The sequence below is a fragment of the Sphaeramia orbicularis genome, chromosome 10 (assembly GCF_902148855.1).
Source record: "Sphaeramia orbicularis chromosome 10, fSphaOr1.1, whole genome shotgun sequence".
Lineage (NCBI taxonomy): Eukaryota > Metazoa > Chordata > Actinopteri > Kurtiformes > Apogonidae > Sphaeramia > Sphaeramia orbicularis.
The window spans coordinates 24,321,017-24,333,095 of NC_043966.1; the positions used below are offsets into that span (position 1 = coordinate 24,321,017).

Here is a 12,079-nt window from a genome sequence, read left to right on the forward strand (position 1 = left end):
AATACATTTTTTGCCCAGAACAAAGAATGAATTTTGAAGCCGATCACTTTCAATGGAAGTAGTCTCCAATATAATAAATGTGAAGTAGCCAACAATATGAACAGAAGGAAAGAAATAACTACATCATACAAAGCAAGTGGAATGAAAAAACTGAAAAAATATTGTTTAAATGGAAAGAACAGATTTTTGTGTCAGTATTGAACATAGTATCATAGCATAGTCTCTGATTGCAGCAAACTGCAGTAAAGACAAATTATGTTACATTCATTCATTATTACATAGTCACTTGTAAAGTAAGTTCATCCTGTTTGTGTGCTGCCGCTTGGCCAGGTCGTTATTGAAAGAAAGAATCCGTTTTCAACTAACTTACCTGGATAAATAAATAAACAAACAAATAAATAAATAAAGTATGCTGACTGTATGCATTACACTTATTCTGTGCACAACGCTTGTATCCTGTAGAGTTAAATAGATATCTACTGTATGTGGATGGATGCCTGTCTTTCTAAAGATGAAGTCTCACCAAATGAAAAGGTAAACATCAATTGTGTAAAACAGGGCTAATTAAACCAATAACTGTTCATGAAACCTCTATCACAGCTTATTGACTCATCAGATGATAAAATTAGTTCAGCCACTTACAGAGTTGTTCTGTAGAGTGATTCCTACATTTTACAACTGAATAATTAACATGTTGGATCAAGATGACCACAGGAAAAGAGTAACTTTGAAACAGGCTTCATTGTTTCGGCACAAATGGCAGTAACCTCAAAGCAAAGCTGGGTAGTGTCTTGGTAGGAAAAGTACGTAAAGTGACATCTGCATCTGGATCTATGGGACTCTATAGGAAAGACATTGGCAGTTAGAGTCAGAAATTGTGGAAAACAGCCCACATTTGATGCTTGTGCAAAAGTGGAACATATAAAGATGAGCACCTCTTCCTTGGGCGATATAGAAAATAGTGATCAGTGCACGATGTGAGCAGAGTCTAAGCAAAAGCAATCCATTACAAATGGAAATGCAATAGTGGGGCTGTAGAATAAGCTCCTCATTACAAAGACAAATGCATACACAACAGTTTAAAGGTGCGAAAATCTGTCACACTGCTCTACAGACAAGAGTATAAAAGTGATATGGTAAATTGAGTCACCTTCACCATATTCTCAGCAAGTAGAGTGTAACTGTGGTGTACATTAAGATAACAGTACAGGCCTGATGACCTCTGCAGTTAGTTCTGCTCTGGAATGTACTGGCATGGTTTAGGTCAACTTTTGACCTTAGATGGAGGAATCACTGCAAATCAAGTCATTTTTTGTCACCTTAGAAACAAGCATTTCTGTCCAAATGCAAGTCTTCCAGTGATCTAAGATGCCCTTATCCACAGGGTATGAGGGCATGCTGAATGGTTTGATGAAAAAAGCTTTCTCACTCATCACATCCAGTGAGGCAGCATATGAGATTAGAGTGGGGTTTCATTCATTCATTCAGTTGTCAGTCTTTATATCTGAATAGTCTAAGGTAGAGCTCTATATAAAGTAGTTTAAGTGATTAAATGGCAAATGAATCAACTAACAAGAACAGTTAGAACTAATAATTATTGGGATTGGGAAAAATTATCCAAGGTTAAGCATTTTAGACTACATCAAGTTACAGGTTTCATTTCAGTGTGTTCTATATGGATATTACACTGTAGGAAGGAGGTAAAGAGTGTAAACCACAAATCAGTCCCTTACAAACACATACAATTTAGTGTCTATCACAGTTAAAAGAGAGGTATAGGGTTTGCCCAACCCTAGCAAACAGCTCTCAGTAATGACAATTATCACTGGTAATCAATCTTAATGCACACTGATAATCCGTGTCCATCTGTCCTGTATAGTTCAGTTATCAATTTGGCACCTGGCTGCATATCCAAATCATCAAAACTGTATTGTACAACTCTGTACTGTAACAAAAAACAAACAAAAACTCAATACACTAGACTTTAACAGTTGTGGAAAAGTCTTGAGATTACAAAATGTTATTGTATAGTACATTATGTACACAAATACACACACAAAGGTGAAGTGGGGGATGTCTTGTAATTTTATTGCAATTTCTCACTCCAGGTCCCTGTAATATCTTAAAGAGACAAACAGCAAAAGTGGAAAAGATTACTTTTTCACTCAAGGACAAACAAGAGAGATTTCAAAGTATATGGGGCCCATTTATAAATTGCCTTTGCGTTTTTGATATATTGTGAATGAGTCTGGACAAAGATTGATTTATTAAAGATTACTACTCTACTAATTTTAACGAAGATTATTAACATTATTATTATTATTATTATTATTAGTTGTAGTAGTAGTAGTAGTAGTAGTAGTAGTAGTAGTAGTATTAGTATTATTATTACTACTACTACTACTACTACTACTACTACTACTATTATACGTTGTTGTTGTTGTTGTTGTTGTTCTTTTTGTTCTTGTTGTTTTCTTGGTCCGAGTATTACCCTATTAGTATCTATTACCTAATTACTAATAATACCCTCTAAGTGTGTCGACGGCAGTCTGGTGTGTCAGACCTGGTACACTTTTGAACACTGTTACGTAATGTACCGTTACAGGTACAAGTTGCCTCCTATGGCGGCTGTTTACGCCTGCTCTGTCAGATGATTCACTCAGTTTCCCAGAAACCCACTTCGCGCAGGCGCAAAAGGCGTTGCCTGACAGTGGTAAACAGACGTCAGAAGGGAGTCTTCGCCTCGAGTCAAAACAAAACAAAACAAAACAAGTCAAAAATGGTGAAGGAGTGAATATTTGGACAACCACAACGACAGGAAGTTTTACAAAACTAACCGGTGATTAAAAACCACTACTTGGAGTAAGTTACCGGACCCTTTTCACGGACTTTTTCACGGATTGTAAACTCTGGAATAGCAGGAGCTTAACCAGCTAACGTTACGGTGGCTATCGTGCTGTTTTCAAAGTGCGGCGAGTGGGACCCGACAGACCTCCAAGGCGACTCAACTTCACCCAACACCCGGGGATTTGCTTTGTAGTTCGTTTACCGAGACTAGAGGCCGAAAATCTGTTGAGCTTCGGGCGTCTGTCGAGTGGATTTTATAACCGCTTCTTCAAGCATCGTGTGCCGCGGTGGAGTGTGGAGAAACATGGCAGATGGTGACACGCGCCCGGCCGCAATGTAGCGGATCGTGCAGACCTGAAGCACGGACTTTTCTTACGCACATCTCCGTCTGGTTTCACCCTAAACACTATTTAACTGTAACTTCTATTTGAACTCACTTTCTCTGGTGTTGTTTGAGTCGCTGGTGAGAGCGGCTTCTACATATATCTGAAGATATAGGCCAAAGAGACGGCGGCCAGCGTCCCCCAACTGTTTTTACGCTTTTTTTTTTTACAGTTTGTGAACGGAACCGGTGGTCGGTCGATCACCCGTTGCACGTTTTTTACACTTGACATTAACTCACTTGGACTATTTTTACTGTTTGTGGAGCCTTGTGAGTTTTACACAAGTTTGTTCAGAAGTGTTTAATCGTCGGAGATCCCAGACATCGCGTTGTTTACAAGTGGAGGCGGACAGGGGCTCTCCTGAGAAGCTCTTTTGTAACAGTAGCCAGATAATCCCCGTTTGTAGCCCTCAGTGTACAGTACACTAAAATCATAGCCTAGATTTGACTTTGTACGTGTAGATTTTTAAGTCTGGTACGAAGAGATATTAATTCGGATTGTTTTTTTCTTAAATTATTACTTTTTTTTAACTTGTTAGGGACACTATTTTAATTTGGCATATTTAATTTGTAGTTATCAGGATACACATTGTGTGTCCATAAACACTCGTGGGTTTTCCATTCATTTTCAAGAGGGCCTAAACTCCTGTAGATCCAGATGTTTTGGTGCTCACTCCCGCTCTGCCACGTTTGTTTTTATTTTATTCAGACAAAGGGAATCTCAACCCAACCCTCCTTTATTCTATATAAATCGGAAGGTTTATGATAGTTACTATTAAGGAGATTATTTGGGTTCCCTAATCTCCAATCTGAGGATTAACCGAAGCTATTGGTGTGTCCAGATTATTCCGTCTCTTCTCCAGGCCCCTCTGTTTACACCCCTGCGGTGGGTGGACCATATTGTTTTTGGAGGCGATCTGAATAGTGTTTCAAAGGATCATTACTTTAGCACTTTCAAGTAAATGTTTTAAGTGGCTCCTGTCTCCAGTGGATGTACAGAGGACCGTGATGGAGGACTCATCAGTGCCCCCGATTGACCCAGATTTTGAGCCGCAGAGCAGACCACGGTCCTGCACGTGGCCGCTCCCGAGACCCGACATCTCGGTTGTCAAACCGGAGGGGGCGGATGGCACCGAGTCCGCCGCCGGGACCCCTCCCGCCGACGAGGACAAGCCCGAGCCGCAGCAAATCACGTCCGAGCCCGAGAAGGCAGCTGCGGCCGCAGAAGGCGGGGTTGTGGCCGGCGTGGGCGGAGCCGGCGCTACGCCCCGCAAAGGATCATCCCGGCGCAACGCGTGGGGGAACCAGAGCTACGCAGATCTGATTAGCCAGGCCATCGAAAACTCACCTGACAAGCGGCTGACCCTGGCTCAGATCTATGAGTGGATGGTGAAAACAGTGCCTTACTTCAGAGACAAAGGAGACAGTAACAGCTCAGCCGGGTGGAAGGTGAGTGGACAGTCCACAGGGGACAGCAGTCACGAAGCATGTTACCTTTAATGTATGTTAAATATAATGTCACACTGGGATTGATTCAAATAAATGCTCATGGGCACAAGTGCTACAGCACTTAACAGTTTATTAATCAATTATGTGGCAGCTACATCGATAATTGATCAATCGATCCGGATAACTAATCAAATTTGTATTTATAATTAGAATAATTAATAGAATATTATAAATAGAATCTTTAACGTCACAGTCTCAGTCTATCCCTGAGACATATACACAAAGAGATATGTTGGACAATTTTCACATTGTTTCAAAAATTTACATGAGATATGAGACATTGTGCACCAGAAAGTTCAGATCTGCCCTTATTTTGTTTATTTTGATTGTTTGGTTGGGTTAATTTGCTCATGTTATTATTTAGGGCTAATTATAGGTTTAATTAGCCCTTCAGTTAGCTCTTCTTTTGCATTGTATTTAAATTCTGGGCTTTGGAATTGCAAATTTAGATCTTACAGCTAAAATGTTCTTCAGTTTATTATTACCTCCGCCAAGGAGGTTATGTTTTTGCCAGGGTTTGTTTGTTTGTTTGTCTGTCCGTTAGTGTGCAACATAACTCAAAAAGTTATGGACAGATTTGGATGAAATTTTCAGGGTTTGTTGGAAATGGGATAAGGAAGAAATGCTTAAATTTTGGTGGTGATCGGGGGTGGGGGGGCCCACGGGGGGGGCCCATTTCCAACAAACCCTGAAAATTTCATCAAAATCTGTCCATAACTTTTTGAGTTATGTTGCACACTAACGGACAGACAAACAGACAGACAAACAAACAAACCCTGGCAAAAACATAACCTCCTTGGCATGGGGGAGGCCCACAGGGGGGGCCACTGATCAGCCTTGGCGGAGGTCTGCGCTCTCCGAGTGCTTCTAGTTAACAATATAACAGTGATATAATTTTTGAGGTTTCTGAAATGTGAGTGTTTACTTTTCTTTCCTCCTCTATGAAAGGTAACCTGAACATCTTTAGGTTGTAAACCCAATAAGACATTTGCATACTTCATCATTTTTTTTTTTTTTTTTTACCTTTTTCTGACTTTTTAAAGACAAATCAATAAATGGAGAAAATGGTCAATAGACTTACTGACAATGAAAGTAATTGTTAGTTGCAACTTTGATACATTTAGGTCACTTTTAATGTTTAACGTCTGAGATGGGCACTATTTTTATTTTTATTTTTTTTCCAAATTTTCATAACAAAAGAGGCAAAAGTGGGAAGTTCACCTCAATCTGATAATGCAACCAATCACAAAAAAATCAAAGATTAGACAAATGCAGAAGACAACTTCTAAAATTTGGATTTTAAATATTTTAGGAATTCTGATTTAATCTAAGTTTTGAGTTAGGGATAGTTAACAAATTCCTGTAGTTATTCAAAAACTTCAGTATCTCTCAAAATTCTCACACAAACTAGGGCATAATCATATATATATTATGACCAAAAAAATCATATTGAGAATACAGGTATTGCAATACAATATGGTGATACATCATCATAATTTTAGTGGATATGGTTAGTGGAAAAATTGGATTCAGCTGGGGACTGTTCCAAAGAAGCACCATTCCTAACATCTGGAAGATACGCTTTGTAGACCTGGGCATCTCTGCAGGACTACAGTGATTCATTTATTATAAATTGTGCCACATTTTACCTTTATTATGAAAAACTGAAGGGCCTGTGATTTGGATATTCCTCTTGGCTATACTGTGATTTCAATATTTTGAGTAGTTGTTCAGCTGTGGTGCCGTGAAATATGTTTTCCACCAGAGGCGAGTGATTTGTTTGCATATAAACAAGTTCTGAATTCATACCAAGCATCTTGATGTGCAGACATTTTTCAAAATACCATTTTTTTTCCCATTTCTTTCACAGAACTCAATCCGCCACAATTTATCACTCCACAACAAGTTCTTGAGAGTACATAATGAATCAACAGGCAAGAGCTCCTGGTGGATGCTCAACCCAGAAGGAGGGAAAACTGGGAAAGCTCCTCGCCGCAGAGCTGCCTCCATGGACAACAGTAGCAAACTGCTAAAGAGCCGCATGAGGGCGAAGCAGACCAAGAAGCAGGCAGCTGCCGGCCTTGGCGGTGCCGGGGGGACGCTCCAGGGTGATGGCAGTACGGGTTCAGCAGGTGCTGATAGCCCAAATTCATCCCAGCAGTTTCCCAAATGGGGGGTCAACAACAGCAGCCCCTCGTCCCGAGGCAGTCTGGACGATGCTGACATGTGGACCACTTTCCGCCCACGCACAAGCTCTAATGCCAGCACCTTGAGTGGCCGTCTGTCACCCATCGCTCCTGGACAGGAGGATGACGATAACTTACCTGAGGATAGCCTGCTGGGTAGATATGCTGGCAGCAGCTTGACCCCCACCCTAACTGAGACCCTCATGGAGGAGCTGGATCTGATCGACGGCCTCACGCTGATGACTGGGCAGCAGGGAGGGGCCAGTCCCAGCACAGCCCCGCCAGCACCACCCACTCCGCTTCCCTCCGCCTCCACTCTACTGCCTCGTGGCTCCAGCTTCTCCTCCTTCCATCAGCGGCAGCCCTCCAGCCTCCCACAGGCCCCCTCGCACACTGGAACTCCCACCTCTGTCACCCAGTGCGGATCCAGCAGCAAAGAACCAACAACTTTCAGCAACTCCCTGTTCAACCCTATGCCCAGTTCCAGCTCTCGTGGCGGGGGGCACTACAGCGGCCACGTGCCTTCCAGCCTGGAGGCGCTTCTCACCTCTGATTCCCCCCCACCCACCGATGTTCTGATGACCCAGGTGGATCCTCTCATGCAGAGCCCTGGAGGTGTGGGCTTAATGGGCCTGGGCCAGTCTGTGGTGGGCGTTCGGTCCAAACCCAGTCAGTTGCTGATGGGTAAAGGGCTGGAGCCGAACACCGTGGCCCCCATGGCGCTGCAGGCTCAGATGCAGCCGCCACCACAGCACCACCTCCACCACCAGCAGCCACAGCAACAGCAGTCGCACCAGCATCACTCTCAGATGGGGTTGGGAATGATCCTCTCAGGTATGTCTCAGGACCCCCCACAGCTCTCAGCACTCAAAGCCCCACACACCGCCGTGCCATCTGTGGGGTCTCACCATGCGGCAGCCGTCGCCTCAGCCAATCCCAACGTGAGTCTGCAGGGAATGGGTCAGTTCGGACCTCCGTCCTGCTTCCAGCCTGGCCAGGACCGACTTCCCACTGACCTGGACATAGACATGTTCACTGAAAACCTGGATTGTGATGTGGACTACATCATCAACACTGACTTCATGGATGGTATTGACTTCAACTTTGACCCCATTCTGCCTGAAGGTCAAGGCTATGCGAGTCCAGCCACCACACAAGGCTCCGCCCACAACTGGGTGCCCAGCTAACTTCTCAGCTGATCACAGAGTTAGCCAGGTACGTAAACCATCAGGACCATTATGAATGACTGTCTTAGTGAATAATAGCTGTTCAAAAAAACTGTGAAGCAACAAATTCATACAGTCCAGAACAAATGTTAAATTTACAGTCATATAAAAGAACATGTCTACACATTTTAGAAACTGAACCCATTAATACAAACCTTTATGACTTGAGCTGTTTAGTTATTAGATATCAATCTCCAAAGGGAAATCGGTCATCGTCTAGATGTATTTCAATACAATAAAATAAATAGAATGGAGAAAAATAAAATGAATTGCAATGAGTCATGTGATGAGACCCAACCTGCATTCATCAGTCAGTTGACATTATTTTTCCCCATTCATCTTCTGCAGGAACTGATCTCCAATCAAGATAACCTCACAAAATGACAAAATGACTGGTGCATTCCTCCTCCCTGCTGGCTGAAGATATGATTTTCAAACACCGTGTTTTTCTTTGACTTTAAAGACAAAACCAGACCTCACCCATGTCATGTGCCAAGACATGCAGAGGACCGGATTCAGGCTACTATGCACAGACTTATCTCCCTTTTTCCTTTGTAACACATAGAACGTCTTGGCTGCTAGCCGATTTTTTTTTCTGCTAATCTGAACAGATTATTTTTAAAGATGTGTGACATTATTGTTTTAGTTTGAAAACTCGAATCAGCTCCGCTCTGCTTGGAGTTCAGATTTCAGCTGTGTTACACCAGAAAAGCTTTAGGGTGGAAACGGTACCCCTGATCCTGACGGCTTTGGTATTGAAGACTGTGCGTTTTTGTAGAAATGGCCAGTTTTTCACTGAACTGTCGCCTGTCAACACTTACCCAGCATGCATTGCTAGACCAAATGCTTGATGGCGCAGCTCACCCTGCTGCGCTGTCCTCTGTAGAAAAGAACGTTTCCGTTGAAGGAGTCAGTGAAGAATTTGAGGATCGTGACTGTTTGAAGAGCAGGTGGAAGAGAACAACTGGACGACTCAAGGCATAATATAATTCAACATCGCCCCCCACTGTGTATTGGACTTCTTATATGTGTGCGATTTTTATTTCTTTTTTACGCAACAAAGAGAAGGTTAAAGCATTTTTTGTTTTGTTTTGTTTTTTTTTTCAATCAGACTTGGTGATTTGACTTAAGTGGGTATATATTTTGCAGTTTGGCATTTTTTGACTTCAATCCAGTGTGTTAAAATAGATAGTCACTTAGAGGGAATTTATTTGAAATCCCTGATGTGCAGTTAAACTAACAAAATGAAGAAATGTGATTTTTGAATTTATACACGGGGCATTTATGGGCAAATTTATTCACCAACACATGGTATGTTGGCCAAGTATTATGTTGTCTTAGACAGCAGTATGGCTCCATTGTCCAATGGTCTACCTATTTTTTTTTTTTTTTTTTGTCTTTATCGTAGAGCCTGTGCATTTTCAAAGCACTTAGGTTTCCTGCTACACAGGAACCCAAAACCAGGAGAATACATCCACATTAGGTTAAATCATTTCATGTAAGAGTTTGAATCCTGTAAGCATGTGATGTACACGTTGCACATGTACATACATGATGACACACTATGCAGATCTATCAGGAGAACTAAATGAAATCTTGAAGGAAAATTTGAAAAATCACTTCTTGAAGGGTTTTTACTATTTAACATTTTCCTGATATTTGTAGGGGTGAGGGGAGCGGGCGCTGCATGACAGAATATCCTCTCACACTTTAATTATTCAGTACTAACGTTAAAGAAGTTAATTGTGTGAGAAGTACAAAAAAAGAATATATTTGATTATAGTTTTAATATACAATTTAGATGGAGGTAATAAATGAGATATTAATACATATGAATATATTACTAATTACAATCGATGTTTTTTTACATTGGAGGAAACATTTTCAGATAATTTTAACGGTAATTTTCTATACTTTTATTTTTGTAAAGGATGAGATGCATGTAGATTTTTTACATAACCAAAGGAACACTAATAATTGCATGGCATTTAGGGAGCGCTTGGGCCTGACACAGTATCTCGGTGTACATAAGCTTTGCAAAAGATGCCTGTAACATGTAACCTGACTTTGAAAGATAAGTGAGGCAACAGTACATCATCAATACTTGACCGTTGGAACTAAAATTCCCAATTGATTTGCCATCTGCTTTGGACTTTTTTTGTTTCTTAATTATTATTCTCTCCTTTTGGCTTATCTGCATAACCCAAGTTCAAGAAAAAAAAAGAAGACCTCGAAATTCTCATCTCAAAACAAGTCTAATAAAGTAACAGTTACCTCTCAGGGTCGCTCAGAAGAATAAGAACAGGAAAACAGTTCTGCACAGGCGTTATCTGATCATGTGACAGTAGACAAAGTATTTATTTTACATATTTTCTGTTCAGATCGACTGGAACCCAATGCACCATGTCTCCACACGATTTCCTCAAGGCATTTGGGTGAAATCTCAAATTTACCCCCCCCCCCCCCCCCCCCCCCCCCCGTTATTTTAAAGAAATATGTTTTCACTTTCCAGCCTTGTATATCAGTAGTATCCCGTATTTTTTCTTTATTTTTTGGGGACTGCCAATATTTAAAACACTATAGCATGCTGATTCTATAGCAAGATGGACTTCATTTTGTCATCTTCCCCCTTTTTAAAATGTGTGTTCTGTGTTTGTACTTAACCAATTCAATGGTCATGTCAGTTTTTTTAATCAAAAATAACATCCCTGCAGTTAAACTCTTAATAATCATCATTTTACTGTAGCTATGTGAATATGTTAGCCTCTGTTTTGTATAAAGCACTCTTTTTTTTTTTTTTTTCACTTTTTCTTTTTTTGAATGGTGCTAGATGTCATTTATGATGTGTTTTGGAGTACGCCATGATGCAATGGGTGCTTATCAGGGCCTTTGAATAACCTGCATACAGCACAAAAATCTCGATTTGGTGTTATGGTAGCGGTTAGCAAACAATCAGTAGTGCTCCCTTCTTTTATTATTATTTTATCTAGACATATAATAATCCCCCAACTGGTCAGTCAAATTTTATCTGGAAACTAGAGACCAGTTTGTTCAAACTGCATGAAAACAAAATATTTGGTTCTTATTTTGTAAAACAATAATAAGGACATGTGATTATATTAGAAAATCTATATACTAAACTTGCCCAGTTACCTTTAGACACTGTGCAGATGTTGGAAATGTTGACTGCAGCCTTTAAAGGCAATGGAGCATCTCTCACATAGAATCTGCTGCGTCAGACTTTGACATCTCTGTTTAGTTTACTGTTGCCTCATAAAAAAAGGCAGGTGTGGTGTTTTTTTACTTTCCTTATATCTCCCCTTTATATAATTACATATATCTGAATATTTCTTTTCTTTCAGCTCTTTTGTCTTATGAGAAAGTAGATAAAGTTAATCCCAGTCTGTTTGTTTTAAAATCTAAAAATGCCCCCATTTGATACAGTATTTTAGTATTTGGCGAGGGTTTTTGTGTTGTACTGTATTTTTTTTTCCCCCGCATGGGCAGGTGTGGGTGGGTTGGGTGGGCAGGGAATGATGAGTTGTGCATAAGCCAATTATGTTTTCTGAATTTGATCATTGTTAATAGTTTTACTTTCCTCTCACCCCGACAGTTGTCTTTTTCTTTACACATTGTAAAGTCAGCCAGAGATGACAAACAGTTCTGAACAGCAGAAATAAATTCAATAAACTGCTTAACCCAACTTCTTCTGACTTTGATGCTTCATTCTCAATTTATTTCACACTGTTCTGTGATCACACCATGAACATGTGACAAGTGAAAATCTTGTTTTCATAAAGCGGTCCAGTTCTATAGATCTGCCACTGAGAGGCGCTGTTGTCCTAGAATAATACTGAATACAGTCAGTACCAAATGCTCATTGTTGTCATACTTCTCTGTTAATGCTACTACTTTACATACAAATTTGA

General features: G+C 40.7%; 1 protein-coding gene across 1 annotated transcript; it reads left to right on the forward strand.

Annotated features, from left to right (window-relative positions):
• The first annotated feature begins 2,682 nt into the window (after positions 1–2,682).
• On the forward strand, positions 2,683–11,851 carry foxo4 (forkhead box O4). The gene is made up of 3 exons (XM_030144887.1): positions 2,683–4,678; positions 6,609–8,139; positions 8,499–11,851. The coding sequence occupies exons 1-2, from the start codon at positions 4,238–4,240 to the stop codon at positions 8,109–8,111; spliced, it is 1,944 nt and encodes a 647-aa protein (XP_030000747.1). The 5' UTR covers positions 2,683–4,237; the 3' UTR covers positions 8,112–8,139; positions 8,499–11,851.
• Positions 11,852–12,079: the final 228 nt, after the last annotated feature.